This window comes from Poecilia reticulata, linkage group LG13 (genome assembly GCF_000633615.1).
Source record: "Poecilia reticulata strain Guanapo linkage group LG13, Guppy_female_1.0+MT, whole genome shotgun sequence".
Classification (NCBI taxonomy): Eukaryota; Metazoa; Chordata; class Actinopteri; order Cyprinodontiformes; family Poeciliidae; genus Poecilia; species Poecilia reticulata.
In genome coordinates this window covers 27,327,344-27,345,611 of record NC_024343.1, presented here as the reverse complement: position 1 = coordinate 27,345,611, position 18,268 = coordinate 27,327,344, and the positions used below count along the sequence as shown (strand labels likewise).

The 18,268-nt window shown below is 37.3% G+C and overlaps 1 protein-coding gene across 5 annotated transcripts in view; it reads left to right on the top strand.

Annotated features, from left to right (window-relative positions):
- Positions 1-18,268, top strand: part of LOC103474999 (cell adhesion molecule 2-like) — a 153,686-nt gene that overhangs the window by 123,528 nt on the left and 11,890 nt on the right. For all 5 annotated transcript variants that reach the window (XM_008426348.2, XM_008426347.2, XM_008426346.2 and 2 more), the window contains 5 exons: positions 8,602-8,754; positions 9,182-9,319; positions 14,720-14,878; positions 15,186-15,276; positions 15,445-15,623. In XM_008426348.2, coding sequence (XP_008424570.1) covers positions 8,602-8,754; positions 9,182-9,319; positions 14,720-14,878; positions 15,186-15,276; positions 15,445-15,623 — 720 coding nt within the window. The remainder of the gene's footprint in view (positions 1-8,601; positions 8,755-9,181; positions 9,320-14,719; positions 14,879-15,185; positions 15,277-15,444; positions 15,624-18,268) is intronic.

The following is an 18,268-nucleotide window of genomic DNA, read 5'->3' as shown; positions in this document are numbered from 1 at the left end:
ATATTTTTATCAGGTCAGATAAATTTTTACTTGAAGAATACAACTCCTCTGGAAAAGGAGTTTCAGCTGCAAGCAGTTGTGCCAGAGGCTGAAACTAGTGGTGACAAGGATGACTGTCAATCAATTTGTGTTTAGATTGTTTTGATGTTTTTTGAGGTTTTTCATTCTAACGTACGTCTGCCAATTGTAAATTCTGTATTTGGCTGCTCCTCAATTATGTGACATGCCAGAACAGCAGACATACAGATGTAATACAAATGCACTGCTATATTCATCCAACCCCTTCAAAGTGCACAAATGTATTGAGAACTCTTTTTTTTTTTTTTTATTGGTGCTACATTCACTACAGTATGCCTCACTCTTTAAGCAGTATTTAAAAACAGACCTTGGATTACGTATTAGGTGCAGTGGAGCTAACTGCTGATCATTCAATCAATCAATCAAATTTTATTTGTATAGCACATTTCAGCAGCAAGACATTTCAAGGTGCTTTACATAATAAAACAATTCAAAACAGCACGTGACATTGAATAAACAGTAAGAAAGAGAGAGATTTTGAAAAAAAAAAAGATTAAAAAAGATAAAATCATTGTGACTGTCTTGGAGGTCCCAGTTCAATGCACAGTTGATAAAAAAAAAAAAAATCTGTCTAAAGACTGAATAAGAAGTCTGTTTTGTAAAAGGGAAATGAAATGATACCCTTTGTACACTGTCTTGCAATGGTACCTGCATCATTTCCAATCAAAACAAACTTCTTAGAAATGTAAAGAATACCAGAATTAAGCAAGTGGCCATTAAAGCTGATTGCACTAAAGAAGGATCATTTTGGTATCCCAGAATCAGCTTAGCTTTCGGTAATTCTTATTATTTTTGAAAGAATATTAACTGAGCTGAGATGTCGTGACTTAGAATCTCTCTGCATATTAATCTAACGGTCAAGATATTCCTCGTCTTATATCATGCCAGCTTTCTCCTTGGGCTGCTCAGTCTCATCCATTATGTATTTCCAATTCTAGGTTGAATGTGACCACCTCAGAGGTTCCAGATCACACTATGGCAAAGAGCTGGTTCCCGTACAGACTTGAGAAAACAGAGATAAATTACCGTAATAGTTAGGCCATTGCTTCCCTCATACATTAGGCCAATTAGTGGTCACTGCTGGGAACCACTGCTTTGGTGGGTTGCTCTAATAAAAAAAAGTAATTCAGACCATATGATTTTGTTGAATTATCCCTACTTTAAGTTACCACTGTTGTGAGTTATTATTACTGAGCAGTACAAATGAGAACAGAACTGTCCTCTGCTGTCTTCATTATGATTTATTTCACTCTGGCTTCTGTGGGGAAAGGGTAAAATGCTCGTGAGGCTATCGAGAATGGTAATGACATTTCAGAAGGCATACAGAATCTTTTATCAGATATGGTGAATATGAATAATACAATCATTAAAAACATTCTGTGGGATTCAAGTGGAAGGGAGATGGCTAATTTCATCAACATTGTGTGTTGCAATGTGGAGATGTCTAACTATTTAAACATTACATGCATATTGGAGATTTATGTCCAGCCCCAAAGTTACATCAACGTTCTTTATTACATTGTCCATTTCTCTATTTCAGTCCCATCTTTTCTTAGTTCATGGTTCATCATTCATGACATTTAATTGGGGAACTCAGAATGAATCATAAAGGTCACAAAGCAAAATTGATCTTAATTGGCTTGTTGTAATCAAAATGCTGTTATGTGCTAAATGAATGCTCTAATGTGAGCATTAAAACATTCATTAGCCTGAGAGAATGAAGGATAATTACCAAGGATGCAATTACAGGCGTGAGCACCAGTAAAAGCACATTTAAATCGCAAATCTGGTGAATACACAACATTCTTGTTGATTTTAAGTCTTTGAAAGATTTTTCACTGGTAGGAAGCCATGAGTTTGTTCCTTAAAGTGGTGTTTGCTTTTCAGTTAATGTTTTTACAAGGAACAAAAAAGCTGAAAAGGGCCTCATGGCCAGGGCTAATGTCTTCCTTAAAGGACTAATGGGCTTTTAAGTATAGTATTTCACTTCTAGCTTCACTGAAATGTGAATTTTCTATTATGGCACCGTGCACTCTGTGCTGACTGCTAATGTGAAGAACAACAAAACACCGGATCTTTTCCGACAATTCATTTTCACATATTATGTATAATAACTTTTTTTTTAAATAACTAAGGATTCTGAATAATTTCAGGTTTGCTTGGGGAAAAGCCAACTTCTTGCTGTGTGTCTCTTTTTACTTGTGACTCAGTTGTAAACACAATAAAGTTAAATAACATACAAAAGTTAAATGATTTGAGTCATTTCAGAAATGAAAAAATTGTACTTTCATTTGAAAGATGGCCATCAAGCAAGACTCCAGTCTTTTTCTACCTATGCTTGACAAGATACTTATGACTTATCTGACTCAGAAGTGGCTTAACAAGCTTGTATCCCAGACCTTGACTTGTAAACTCCCCCACAATTTAAATAGGCTTTTCTTCCACGTTTATCATGCTCGTAAATCATTTTCTTCCACACTTTTTCCTTTCACTTAACTTTCCAGTAATACTAGGATACCACCAGCTTGTTTTGTGGCTTACCGTATTTGCTGAGGGTTTATGATACTTCCTGCTCGGCATCTCTAAAGGCAGCCATGTTCCCCTCTACAATATAGACCTTTACATATCCATAACATATCCATACATAATATTTATGCATTAAGAGACTATTATTTTGTAATTTATGCAACACAAGAATTTTCTGAAAATGTTGGTTTTTAATAGCCGTAGGGTGTAATCATCAAAATGATCAGGAAAAAAAAACACTTGGAAAATTAACTGGATTGCTGAAATAAATGTAAAAAAATTGGTCTCAAATTGTACAAGCTTACATGTTAAGGATCTGAGAAACACAAAAATATTGTCAGTCTCATTGCCTTCTCTCTGAACCAGGTGTATGTATAGCCATAAAAAGATTTCCTCCTTCTTTGGTGTAACCGCTTCAAGCAGTGAAAATTAGTCTAATTTGAGTAGCATCTGCTCTGTGGGATTTCTGAGCGAGCAGGCAGTGACAATGGCCCTCTGGAACAAGGCTCTTTCCTTCTGTTAATTGTAGCCACATGTGTGGTGCAGAAGAGCCCCCTGCCTGCACCACTATAAAATTGGAACTTGTCCAAAATCACCCACACAGCCACCAAGCGAGCACAGCCAGCAGCAAACACCCTCTAATTGCAAAGAGTGGAGCCCATGGATGGAAAGCAGGCAGGGGGTGCTTGCCAGGATTCTGTGTTCTTGCTGAAGGACAGCTAGTGCTTTCACATTTTGAGACTAGCTCAAAGTGGTAATGGGCCATGTAAAAATGGTGACATGGGAACACAGATGTAAAATATTTTGACTGAACCTGACAACTCTTTGTTTGCCTCCAAGACTAATAGATGGACTTAAAATGTACCTTTTCCGACTAGGCCCTTAGAAATACTTTTTAACATTTGTGTGATAAAAATAAAATTAATGTCATGTCATTTTTGATATTCTTGATTCTCTGTCTCCAGCCGACACGACTTAGAAATCTCAAAATACGTGTCATTCTTACTGTATTTAATTATTTTGATATTCTAGAATACTTTTTTTTTCTTTTTTTCTTTAATGGTTTAAATTGAAAAAAATAGAAATTAAAAACAGTGAGCCAACAGAATAATGCATGATATGTGGAAATAAACTGATTCACAGAAATTATTTTTCAATGAATAAAACCTTCACATTAAATTATGCATAACACTGCTATAATACTTTTTATATTGGAAGCGGTGTGGTCATGATGTTTGTTTTCTGACGCGCAGTGATTTTATGTAGGCAAAAAAAAAAGTTTTATTGAGTCTCTGAACAGACTTTTGCTCACATGTTTGCTTTGTCCTCTCCTGTGTTCTTCGTTGAACAGCTGTCTTAACAATGAAGTTAAAGTACAAATAGGTGAACTTTTACCTAAATAGGTGGCAGTTTGTTGTGCCAAATTTTACTTGGGGCTAAAAGAGTGAAAAAGACTTCATATAAATAAGCCCCACACTTTTCACACTGCAATAACTTAATTTGGAAAGCATCATGTCATTCTTCCTTGTTTTGTTAAAAAAATTAAGTTTATCCTGTAACAAAATGCAAAAAAGAAAAACAATCCTACGGGAGCTAATGGTTTACAAGGTACTGTGGTAGGTAGAGCTCAGTTCTGTTGGGGAAGAATAAATAAAACATTACATGCAAACCGGGGCAATAAGTTCAACTGATCTGAGACAACCTTGGGAAGGTCTCCATCACAAAAGATGAACTCCTGCCATGTCATTTAGCTGCCATGCTACAAGGCTGGAGCAAACACAAGGCCAGGGTGCAGATTTATGTTTCTGCCTAAGAAGAATGAACAGTAGCAGAGCTATCTAGGGTTTGGGGGAAATGAACCTTTTCATCACATTGATTTCCCAAAGTACCTGGAAAAAAAAACTTTGTCAGCCGTGGCATTTGGGTCTGATTGTGACGGATCTACCCACACCCTGGGCCCTTTGTCAGGATTGGATTCCTAGTAGTTTGTTGTCCCGGTCGCATGATATTTGAGTAACAAGCAATACTTGTTTTTGAGTTGTACATTTTATTCGATCAATATAAGCTTTTACTCATTTGATTTTAATGCCATTGGGTTTTCAGCAAAATAGCGTCGGTCAACGCCACCCTTTTTTTTTTGTCGGGTTTTCTTGGATTTTTTCTATGAGATTCAATATTTCAGCAACTGACATTTGGATATATTTCAGTCCTGAATAGTAATGTGATGTTCATGAATTACAGAAAATGAGCTCAATCCTTTTAGCTTTAAATGTCACTTGAAATTATCAACCGTCTGTATTGCATTGGGTCACTCTTTTGGTATTTAAGAACAGACACAGCATCAATTGAACAGCAGACATTGATAATGGGTCTTTTTAAAGTTGGTGACAGAAGAATATGAGAGATGTTAGCTTTATTCTTCCAATGACAAGCACATACAATGAAACTGAGAATAACGTCTTACCACACCAGTAAGATCCTGGGAAAATGGTGTTCTGTAAGCTCTGAGACTAATGTAGTTCTGCTGAATTACATGTTTTTCACAGTGCTTTCATTTTATTGTGAGCTTTTCTAAATTTTTCTCTTTAGAACCAAAAACTTTAATGGATTTTATGCAGATTTTAAGTGCTAAGCAAATATGATTCAGTGTAGTGGTGGTTTAAGTGAATTCACTTTTAAAAAACATGTTTTTTGTACAATTAAATGTGCCACCAACTGCTTTTCAACGTTTTAATGATGTAATGTTTTTTGTTTTTTTATTTTTATGTTTTTAATCTCTCTCTTTCTCACTAATTATTTCTGTTTTTATTTTAATGATGTAAAGCACTTTGAAATGCCTTGCTGCTGAAATGTGCTATACAAATAAAATTTGATTGATTGATTGATTGATTGATTGATTGATTGATTGATTGATTGATTTCAGAAGTTAAAAAAATGGAAATAGTGTGTGGCTATGTGTACTCCTAAATTCTACTGTTCTGTGAAAGCCTCAGATATTTGTTAAATCATATCCAAAGATTTCAGTTGGACACTGCTTAATCTGTCATTTGAAAGTTAAAAAAATTTGGCACAATTGCAAAATAACAAGTCCATCAAAGGCAAAAAGCTGGGGAAGGAGAGCACCAAGAAGAGGAACAGCTAAGAAAACCATTGCAACTCTAGGGGAGCTGCAGAAATTCATCCACAACTAGACTGGTATGGTTTAGATCAGGGCATATTAGTGTTTTAGAATGGCCTACTCAAAGTCCAGGCCTATAACCACTTGAGATAAAACCTTGAAAACTGACGTGAACAGATGCTCTGTGCTATTTGAGCTATTTGCAAACACAATTTCAGTCTAGACAACCCCCGAAAGACTTGCAGGTGTAATTGCAGTGAAAGGTGGCTCCACAGAGTAATGACTCAGGGGAACTGAATGCGAACGCACACCACAACGTGTTAAAAACATGAATACTTCCACTAGGCCCTGCATGTGCCACTATGGAGTACCAAAATTACAAATAGCACAACACTGAACCTGGGTCTGTAATTATCGAAAATGGTAGCTGTTTTTATTGGAACAGCAGACCAAGGGGAGTGTGCGCTGCATTGGGGAGTTGCACTGGCCTTTTAATCCTCGTTTGACGGCACTACAAAATGTGTTGAAACTGATATCATTTCATGCTGATCACACCTACTGCAGGAAACTGCAAATGTTTCATGCAAACGCTTACAAGTTACTGGCAGTTCGTCGCAAAACAAAAACAGCACCTTTCCATCAACAAATCTGTTGGAGAACACAGAAAACATTTAGCAGCATCTCAAAAAGGTGTTTGTGCTTCCAGGAGCGGGGAGTTGGGAAGGAGAAAGCTTGGCTTGTTTCTTTCCGTCTTTCCTCCGTGTGTTGCAGAGATAGAGGGATATAGGCCGGGACGAGCGTATCATCTCATTCGCAGGTTTGATCCTCCCAGGCCATAATTCCGTATCTTGAGTTGCTGTGCAGCGTTTGCTAAGACCTCATCACCTCTCCAGCTTGTGGATACACCAAAGATGTTGCTGCTTTCTGCCGAAGCCTTTGGGCAATTTTGGGCTGCATTGTGAGGGTGCTTAACTACAAACAACAGCTTTGTTTCAGAATGGTGCTTGCTACAGCAAGACTATCAAATGTTTGTTTTAAACCCCGTAGCAAGTAATGAGATGGCTGCCCAGTGGCGAGGTTTTTTTTTTATAAATTGGAGTTATTGCTTGAAGATTTAATTTATTTACATTGCTCTTTATTCTTCAAAATAAAAATGTAAATCTCCATTAAGAAACTTCTTCCAGGCATTGGTCTTTTGGTCCCCTTTAAGTGCATGTCATTATATGATAGCAATCATTACATGTAATTAAGGATAAAGAGCAGCCTTTCCGATAATTATCTATTTTCTGTGTAAAACCTAATAAGCATGTCAGCCCGTTACATTTTGCTGTAATTTACATCTCTGCTGTTTTTGTATCTTTGAAATCAAATGCCAGCTGTGGCCTACCACCAGTCTTAAATCCTAATCAGCAACCTTCCTGCTGCATTTTGCCAGATTTTCTCTTTGGAGTGCAGCACAACAGAGTTTAAATTACCTTAAATAGGGGGGGAAAAAAATCCCAGGAGGGAGCTGGCCAGGCCTAAAGGGACTGAGGATTAAGAATGTGTAATTTATTCAACGAAGCCACTTTGCCTCCTGCCCTCTTTGGTTGCTCACTTGTACTCGTACAGAAGAAGAAGGTTATTCTGAATATAATAGTGTAAAAAGGGATAAAAGGTACAGGCTGACCTTACTCAATTAAGACATCTAGCTTTTGTAGGTTTTTGGATGTAGTTCAATGAGTGATGGATTCTAGCAAGGACGTAGAACATTAAAAGCAGCTGTAGATTTGCTCAGACTTAAAAATCAGTTTAGATTTTTTCTTTTTTTTTTTTTTTTGCATGTAGATGCACCAATATTTTTATAGAGAAAATGTTCAAATGAGTAGTATAACCAGATGCTCACAAATATTTTGTAAAAAGAGAAAATAACTTATTTTTTCTCAGTGTCTGAAATTAAACCAGACTATTTTTTTCTGTTTTAGTTCAATTAGGACTAGCAAAATTATTATTATCAAAGGCAAAAACAATTTCAGTAAGATTTTTTTGAAATCCTCAAGTGGTTTTTAAACTCTTGTCTTTTAAACTGTCTAACTTGGATCAAATATTTTAGATATCCTTCCCCAAGCATCTCACGATAGTTGCTGGGATTTGGGCCGTTTTTCTCCTAGAAGAACTGGTTTAATTTTTAAATCCAGTGTTAAATATTTTCACAGATTTTGACAGGGATATTTTTCTGGGGCTTGGCAGATATATCTTGGCACACATTCCCCAATAAAATGGATCTGGTGACTTCCATGATTTCACACCTGTATAAGAACATTAAAAATGTGTTACAAAACACCAAAAATTGGTATCACAATTATGCCCATAATGAATGGATGGAAACTTTGGACCGGCGCTGCAGCTTGTGTCTGCTTATAGACACTAACGAATTATTGCGTTGCTATGGTTCTACAATTTCGAGTTTATGAAATGAATTAGTTTTTTTTACCACTTTATTTGGAGACTGTTGTCTTTGACTGTGATAGCAAATGACACAAACAGAGCCAGTTGCTATAGTTATAAATAAAAAACCAAGAATCTAATTGATTATCAAAATAGACATTATAACTTGGGCACTGAGTTTTTGCTGCTGTTCCACTTCAGTGCACTGCACTGACACTTTGTGTTACTCTCCGTGATTGTAAATAAGCTTGTCAGCCTAGAAAGCTAAACAACTATTTTTGAAATAGGTTAGGACACGGTTTGCTCAGCATTGTTCTGGTAAAGGTTACAGAAATCTTGCACAGTATCTCTACAGCTGCGGTTGCCAAGTCTATATAGGTTTCCTAATCAGTGAGATGTGTCTTTTTTTTTTTTCCTCTGCTCTTTTTCATTCTGCTTCTCCTTCCTGTCAGCTCTGAGGGATCACAGAATTGAGCTTGTACGAGCCACGTCACAGGAGCTCACCATCAGAATCAATGACGTCAGCCTGTCAGACGAGGGCCAGTATACATGCTCACTCTTCACCATGCCTGTCAAGACAACCAAGGCCTTCCTCACTGTTTTAGGTGAGCGTGACCAGTTTTTCCACATGCGACCTTCTGCACTAGATTTTTCAAATGCACATTTTAAATTACGATGTAATTATGGTATCAATAAGCAATATATACAGGAGTATATCCAAGAAACCAACAAGGCAAACAATTAGATTATAAATTCTATCCCTTATGCAGGGAGCAAGTATGGCGTTTTAAGGTCTCTGGGTACAACATTTTGGATGTGCTGAAGCTGATTAAGAGCTCTATACCAATTCAATAGTCTTAACTAAATGAAAACAAAAGCATGCTCCAGTTGCAAAAGGAATCCTGCAAATGATGCATGTGATGTTATCAAAGGACGATATGGATAACTAAACTTAAATGAGTAGCAATTAGCAAATTAGTGCTCCACATGTATTCAGAATGCTAATCTTGTTTATGCTCCGGTGCGCCACAGGAGTGCCAAGTCGGCCAGAAATCACAGGATTTACCAAGCCAGCCATGGAGGGAGACGAAATCACCCTGACATGCATCACATCAGACAGCAAACCTGCTGCCAACATTCGGTGGTTCCGAAATGACAAGGAGGTCCAAGGTAAGCCTGTGATATGGATTTAACAGAGAACTGTATCCTCTCTTACAACCTGCACTCTCTAGAAGACATTCATACTGTCAAGTCATTCAACTGCTGCAATTCCTTTGTGCTTATATTCATGCTCCGTTACACTGGTCTGGGCATTGCTGCTGTCCTTGTAAGCTGACGGATGTCACAGAACTGGCCACATATGGGAGATTTCAAAGCGCATGATGTGGCTCTGTGTTTTAGAATGAAACCTGTACAATTTTGTGTTGCGAATTTTGGGCGGAAAAATTTACTTTTGCATTGGCCTGGGGCCAATTTATGAGGATGTTGACCCCTGGGCAAAATCCGTTTTTTTTTGTGATCAACCCGCACAAGCTTCTTTTGCACATGCAAATTACATTAAAGCGATTAATTGTCAGAACTCAACTTCCAGGTTTACATATCACCTCCATACCAATAATAAATAATAACTGGAGTTGTTTGAAACAGTTTATGTTTATTCCCGTTTTTAAATTTTTAATGATGACCTACCCACCTGGAGATACTGTAAAGGTTACTGCTCTATATACAACATATTATAGTTGATCAAGTATTTTCTTAATTAGTCAGAATATATGTCTTCATATGTCATATAACCTTGAATTGGGACGACTTTATAGGACTTGATCTACTAAGGTGAGTGAATATTCATCAACGCAGATGAGCATTTGCATAGCCTAGCATGAGATGAAGTAATGTTGACATTTGAGTAGCACCTGCAAATGTTCTATTGCTGTAATGCAAAAGTGTGTGTGACTAGAAGATGCATTTTTTTCAAATGTGTTCAAATAACTTCATGGAAGTCTGGCTCAGCTTGCAATCAGACTTATGTATGCTATAGTATCAGATGGGAAGAAATGCAATATTAGAGCATTTTTTACTTGAGCTGCAAAGGTTTGTAAACATGAATAAAAAATATAAAAAAGGCAATTCTGCAGCTGGAAAAAGTGCAGAAAGAAAACACATGAGCAAATTCAATACTAAAAGATTCAAGACCAGTTGGTCCCCAGCTTAATGACAGAGGCAGTGCAGTACAGAGATCTGTAATACAATGGAGCTTTCTGTGGAGATTCTGTGTGACAGTTGCTCTTTATTGAAGATTTGCACCAGAGAGCTTTTTCTTGGTGGTTCTGTCTGTGTCTGGCCAACATGGCACGATGATTGATGGGAAAAGGGCTGGGATATGAAGTTTTCCTGTTGGAATGACATGCACGTAGCTTCCTGAAAGGCCAGTGGAGAGCTGGCTCACAGCAACACAACCAGACATGCTGTCCATCTCCAGAGGCACTCAGATGATCTCCTTTGTACTTTAAAGTTATAAAATGCACTTTAGGATATATCATTTAACCCCAGAAATCTATACTAGCATATGGACATACTTTTACTGAATTTGCTGCACTTCTAAAGAATGAAACAGTACGTACGTCTGGGATAAGTAAACCCCATAACTCTAAAAATAATCAGGCGCCACGGATCCGCATCAGACTGGTGTCTTGTGTACAGATGTTTTATTAGTTTTACTTGGGTGCACTGGGTTTGATGCCGCTGGGGCAAACAGTCTTGTGTGCACCTCACAAAGAGTGATATAGAACATTGCAGAGACTGGAGGTCTTGACTTAAATACCTAATTTCCATGTCAAAGTGTCAAAGATGGGGAATGTCAATCAGTGCTCCAGGATCTAAATCTTTTGTAGGCTTCGCTTTAAAGCTTTCTTTGGTGTGCATATATGCTAGGAGCAGCATGTTTTGCCACTGGTTCTTCTGTGGAAGATCATTGCCACCAGTGTCTGCTGTCAGTCAAATGTTTCCCTGCGGGGTGGGGGAGACCAGCCTCTATTGCTCCAAGACGACTGCAGGTGTAATAGCTAAAAGATGTCATATTTATTTCATGCTCTGATGATTTGTTTTTCAAAAATGTATATTGGAAGCACACAGCCTTACAAACCTCAAAGTGCAACTGTCATCCAGAGTCAAGTAATTTGTTTACAGGGTGCAGAGCAATACAAATTTCTTGTGCCACTGAATGACAGCTCTGCTTCAAATTGTAATCTGCTGATTAAAAATCCACCCACCATCACTCCGTTTGCATACACAGAGTTTCCTTTCCTTTGTGACAAACAGATGAATTCCAATTATCTATTCAAGGCGAGGAAAGTTCTTAAGACATTTGAATTCAGATAATGAGAAACCATGTTATCACGAGTTTTATATGAAATTCAACTTTGATCAGTTCAGCTGCCGGAAAAAGAGAGCAAGAGTTATATTATGTGGTGTACAAGGCCAAGGAGTATAACTTCAGGTTGTTTATTTAGACTCTATGAAAGAAATGAACTTAAAACAGTTCATAATTGTGAAGTAAGGGAGAAATAAAGGTTTTCAATGGTTTTATAAATAAAAAAAGTCTGACTTTCGTCCAAACAGCCCACCACTTCCCCTTTTCTGAGTCAATATTTTTTGCTACATTTCCAGCTTAAAGTCATTTAGGATATGTTTCTACCAGCATTGCACATCTAGAGACCCACCTTTTTGCAACCTTCTTTCAAAATATTTTAAGATTGGTCTGATTGGTTGGAGAGATGATCTGAACAATAATTTAATCACAAATCCTCAACCCAATTTACCACAATACTTTGACATTATATGTGGTTAATTATTTTGACCATTTTATTGTAGCTATAAGATTAGGACGGTTTTAACTCCTGAAATGTTCACCTCAATTTAAAGTAAATCCTGTACTTGATTTTATCCATCTTCCCAACAACTCTGAACTGTTGGGTTTTTTTTTTTTGTTTGTTTTTTTTGCTGCTGATCATCCATTTATCATGTTTTAGTTATATCACGTTTATATAAGGCCAAATGGAAAACTAGTCATCAGGGAGTTCTAGATTCTTTCCTGCCACTTCACAAAGTGTCGTAGGGCAAGACAATGTACCCCAACTTGCCTATTATGGACAGCAAATGAAATACCGCATAACGAGATCTTTCACAATTAGTTTTGGTCATAAGGTCTTGGACATCTTTTAAGTCAATCGCTGAGGTACTAATGCTCTGATTAGAGGCGTGCTTAAATTTGCCAGATTTTTGATCCTCTGGCCTCTTGGGCGTTGGTTGAAAGCAGATGCACCTGGGCACATTCCTGTTTCTTACGAAAGCTGGCACGACATGCTCTCTGGCGATGCCAGCAGCCGCCTTGAAACAGGCTGACAGCTTCTCTGTTGCAGCTCCAGTGCTGCAGGCGGCTTGACAAAATGAAAGTAAACACTGCAGAGATTTCTGCTTTATGCCGCAGAGACACTTCCTTTACCATCTCTGTACTGATAGGCAAAATTCAGAACATTCAATAGTCTTTAGATACAAGTCTTGTCATTTTGCTCTTTTTTTAATTGTAGAGGCTTTTTGGGAGTACTGCTATTACTTTTGCATTTGTGTGCTTTTTCGAGTTCTTATTAACCGAAATAAATAATTTTGTGAATTTAAGCACTTAGGTCTTTTAAAAATAGTGATTTATCTAGTAATAATTCAATATATGGCAAAGGACAATCTCCATACAACTGGTTAAGAAATTAGGATATTGTAAAGGATATTAAGACTTTAAAATTCCAAATCGTTGTGCTGAATAGACTGCAGCTGCAGTGGTACGTGATGGGGCAGCTCAGCCCAAGTTATGAGGGTGTTGTTGGTCTGGGTTTCATTGCAAATAAATCTATTTGAGTTTTTGGTGATGCATATCACAAAAAAACTAAAACTAAGCAAGTTTTCATGCTATGTATACCACTAACTAATGGTAATTTTTATTTTCTTCGTTTGATGAGATCTGTGACAGTACCAGATTAAGTGTTGGGTGAAGGCTACGCAAAAATGTTTCAAATTTCAAACTGGGATGCAACAACAATGAACATATCTTCAAAAGTCAACCAAAACCAGAACCAACATCTAGAACTGTTTTAAGAGTGAACAGCTGCGAATGAAACTAAAACAAAATAAAAGAATATGTGAAAGTGTGACAACAACTGCAAAAATTCCCCCCAGTCTTCTGGTGAAGTGTGTGTTTTTGTTTGAGTGGGATGTTTGAGAGATGGTCCTGGAGGAGCAAACACACTCAACCAACCGAGTCAACGCTCACATTCCTCTCTTTTCTCTACTCTCTCTTCCTCGCCTCAGCTTTCAGAGGCCAAAGATTCTCTCCCTCAAAGGAGATGCAGAGGAAAATAACATTGCAGCGTTCTTCACAACTGACAGTTTTCAAATATAATTTAATATTTCCCTTTTTAACAATTTAACAAGGAAAGTTTTGTTTCGCTGTTATTTCTTTATTTTGTAACATTACAAACACAAAATGTAATTTATTTTATGAGGACAGCATGCAGATTTAGTGGACACAGAAAACTTGTGAAACAAAGCGCTATTTTTTTTTTTTGACAACTTCCAAAATATTTTGTGTAAAACTAACATCCTGATGGATCTCTCTCACGTTGAAACATGGAGGTGGCATCATCACACCGTGGGGGTGTCTTTCGTCAGTGGGGAAAAGCCACATACCGGGACATTCTGGATTAAAACTTGCTACTGACTTGAGAATGGGTTGGAGTCTGATGTAACAATCCTGCCAAAAACCCAAAGGAGCGCATTACGCAATCATGACAGGACATTTATTAATCGATAGAGCATATAACTATCATCACATTTATATTTATTCAGTGGCACAGAAAGCAGTAAAACGCACTGCTTTCACTCATCTTTACGCCCTTGCCGGAAAATTGCACTCGCTCTTTGTTTAGAGGACGTATATGTTAGTTAGGGGCCGTAACTCTCCTGATTGATTTGATAGGTCCAATTTTTCAGCTCAAATGTGGTGCTAACATCGAAGTTGGTCTAATATAATAAGAAGAAGAACAGGAGGCGTAGGTGGATGAAGAAGACGAAGAAGATAAGGGAAAAATAAACTTTTTCTTGCCTTACCTTCTTACAGACGGGTGGATGGAACGTGTTTTATTTCTTGGCAGGGCCAGGTTTTTTATCCTGGCCCGCGAATAAAGAGCTATGTGCTCTCTCAATTAAAATAAGCACTGTTTTGATTACTTAATATGCTACTCATGGGTTTTGGCAGGAATGTGATGCCATATTGGAGGTCCTCCTTTCTGCTGGATGAAGACCCTGAACATAAAGTCAGTGCTACAATAAAAGAGTGTTTGTCTATCACACACAATCAAAGTCAAATCTGTTGATGTTTGTCGCGAAGGGACAAAATGTAGAAAAGTTAAATGTTCTGAGCACTTTTACGCAGTACTGCGTGTCAATGTAAACATACGCCAACAACTCAAACTCAACAATTGCTCTTTACATTAATTTGCATGTGTTTCTCTCTCACTGTAGGCACCACAGAGGTCAACGCTACAGGAAAATCCTTCACAGTGAGGAGTAACCTCCTGTTCCAGGTGGACAAACGGGATGATGGCGTTGCTTATACCTGCAGTGTGGAGCACGTGTCTCTGTACAAACCCTACATGACGACCGAGGTGCTGGAGGTTCACTGTGAGTATCATCACCCGTGAAGACGGATTAGGTGTAAGCACTGAAAATTAATACAGTGAGGAGAACGTTGGATTTTACATTTATGTCTGCATGTGTGGCTTTGCATTTGTTATGGATTAGTGTAGGATTAACTTGCAGGTGACGGATTACTTCCAACATACAACAAAGATACAAACTAAAGCTAAAGCTACCCACAGGGTAAAGAGCTAACCATCTTTATGCTTTGTTAGCGTTAAAGCTTGTTTTGCACACAGTCATGTTACAGTATTGAATCTTTGTCTGTTTCTGTTTTTTTTTTTTTTTGTAGATGCTCCTCAGCTGGAAATCACACATTCACTGATAATTCCACAGGAAGGACAATACTTCAAACTGGAGTGTGTCTCCATAGGCAACCCAATGTAAGTCTGTCCTCATTCAAAGTTACAATTTGTAGTTGCTCACTTTCAAAAGCTGCATTTCAGGTGTCGTTTTCTTCCCTTGCCTCTCCTTTATGTAATTTATTCATTAGAAAACCTTTAGGAAAAAATACAACCTACAGGATTTTCTTTGGTGTTTTTTTCCCCCAGACCTGAACCAGTGCTCTGGTCTAAAGATGGAGGAGAGCTGCCAGACATTGAGCGCATGATTGTGGAGGGCAGAGAGCTGACCATCACGACACTAAACAAAACAGACAATGGCACATATCGCTGTGAGGCCAGCAACCATGTGGGGACCAGCTTTGCTGAATACATTCTGTTTGTATATGGTGGGTACTGAACTGAAGGCTTTGTTTTGTTGTTTAAGATCAAAAGTTTCGTTTAATGACACGTTTACTGTTTCATATCAATAATTCATTGATTAACGGAAAGAAAACGGAAGTATAGCAAGTCTTTACCTAGAACAAGAAAAACGGAAATAAAACTGTTGGAAAAAGATTACTGGTAAGCATTAACTCCCATTTTATTGATAGAAAAGATTTCTAATAACAAAAACGATGAACTTCAGCATCTCCTAGAATTTGTTTGACGGCACCTGAAAGTTATATAACAAAAAAATTAATAATTAAAAATATGCCGTAATAAAGAAATGTAGTAAATTGAATAAAAGTAAACCTTGTTGTAAGTTACTATTAATTCATGTTTCCTGTAAGTGGAAAGGTTTTTAAACTGTTTGTTAAATATTTTGTATATAACTAACTAAGCCGCAGATTATTTTAGGCATAAAATGTACAATCTTGAGAAACTAAGGCATAAAGTATTCTTGGTCTGGTTAAAACTGGACAGCAATATTGAGGTTTAATTTAGTAATTTAGTAAAAAGTGTGATATTGTAGGATGTCATTTCGCTTCTACTGTCTACTCAGTCTATTTCAAACTGACCTAATTATTGTTCTGTTTCCTCCATCCACCATGTCATATGTGAATAACACATTTAAATGTGTGAGCATTTAGAGTTTTTCACCAGCATCCAAATCACTGTGAAAAAGTATTTATTCTCTGCCAGATTTGTTCTGCTTTTGCTTTTTTTTGTCACACTTAAATGTTCCAGTTCAATTCAGGTCAATTGTAACATCAGATAATCTGAGTAAATATAAAATTCAGTTTTCAAATGTTTACGGTTAAATAAAGAGGGGGGGAGGGGGGAAAGCTACATAAACAATTCTGGTCCTTTGTGGAAAAAGTAATTGCCCCCAAAACCTGATTTTCTGTTTGTGTAACCTTTGACATGAACAGCTGCTATCAAACGTTTTTTTTAATAACTGACAGGCTTTTACATCGCTGAGGACTTATCCCCAATACTTTTCACAGAGTTGTTCATTCTAGACATATTGGGGGGGTTTGCAAGGATAAAAGTTTTTTTGAAATGTCATAAAAAATGTTGCAGCACCTCAGTTGGATTAAGTTGAGGCTCTTGCTAGAGTACTCCCAGTATAAATTTTTTTTTCATTCTTTGCCATTTAACTGGGGATGAGACTGGTGATTGTTTTACTGTATATTCCAAGTATATTCCAAGATGTCATGAACTGACGGTCAAATATTCACTCTTAGGATTATCTAATAAACAGCAGAATTCATGGGTTTATCAATTACAGCAGTGTCCTAAAGCAGCATCTCACCATCACACTGCTCCAACCATGTTTAAGTGTTGGTATAAAGCCTTTTTCTCTCTCTTGGACATGTTGGTTTACCTAGTCTGTTTTCTATTGCCCGGGTTATTGAGTAGAACAATCACTTTAACGAAAGGAAGTGAAGCCTGCAGAACATTAGATGTAGTTTGTGTCCTCCTGGATAAGTTGCCAGTGAGAACCTGGAGTTATATTGCTGTCCAGAAAACTAAACAGTTTACCACTGTTTAGTTTTCTCCATCTGTGAATAATCCCTTTCACTATAAGTTCACTGGAGTCCCTGAGTCACAGAGATGGCTTTTCAAGCCTTTTCATAGCCATAGATGTTATCATCTGTGCTTAAATATCCTTAGATTTGGACATTGTTGCTTTTTGAGATCTTCCAGCTTACTTGCTGTTGTTAGATGGGTTATAGTTGAGCAGTTTCTTGATTCTACAGGTCAGCCAATAATCAGACCTGAGTGTGTGGACTAAAACTGAATTGAGTCATGGTTTCACAAGTGGGTGTTATGCAGAGCTAAAATTTGTGTGTTGATTTAAAACATTTCATTTTGGAAAAAAAAGAAGAAAAAACCTACAAGAGGACAAGCATTTTTCTATTCAGCTCTGTATCTCTATGTATTGCCTAATAAAAAGATTGTGTGATGTGTACAGAATGTATTTAGAAAAACTGTCAGGTATTAGGGAAACAAAGTACCTTGAGTAAAGACACTTTTCAGAATCTGAAACACAGACAGTTTTATCTGTTTTATTTAATAGTGAACCTAAAATTGCTAGAAAATCTCATTGAATAATAAAATCTGGTCATCCATTACTCGAGACATACCTACTGTACATTTTTTAAAAATAATTTTACAAAGGCATTACCCACATGTTTAGAGAAAACCTCGTTCAAGCCATGAATCATCTGATTATGTTGTATTAATTGAGTGGAGAGCACAGGTGTGTTGATGTCGAGGTAAAATGCAAAGGCTCCCTTGTAATTACATAATTATTTTAATATAGCTGTGCGAATGAACATTCTAAGTTAATTTTAAACAATTATTATTGCGTACCTCTTTGTGATGGCCAACCCAATTGTCTGTAGTCTAGCTCCCTCCCAAACATTGTACTCAAGAATCTCCTCTCAACCATGGCTCTGATAAAGTCCAATATCGGAGGAATGAGGGTGTAAAATTTTGCTTAGTTGCGGTTCAGGAAAAAACATTGCAATCCCAAGACAATCACTGGGTTGAAAAAGCAGATACTATGTTTGCAGGAAATAAATCATCACTGCCTTTCTGTTGT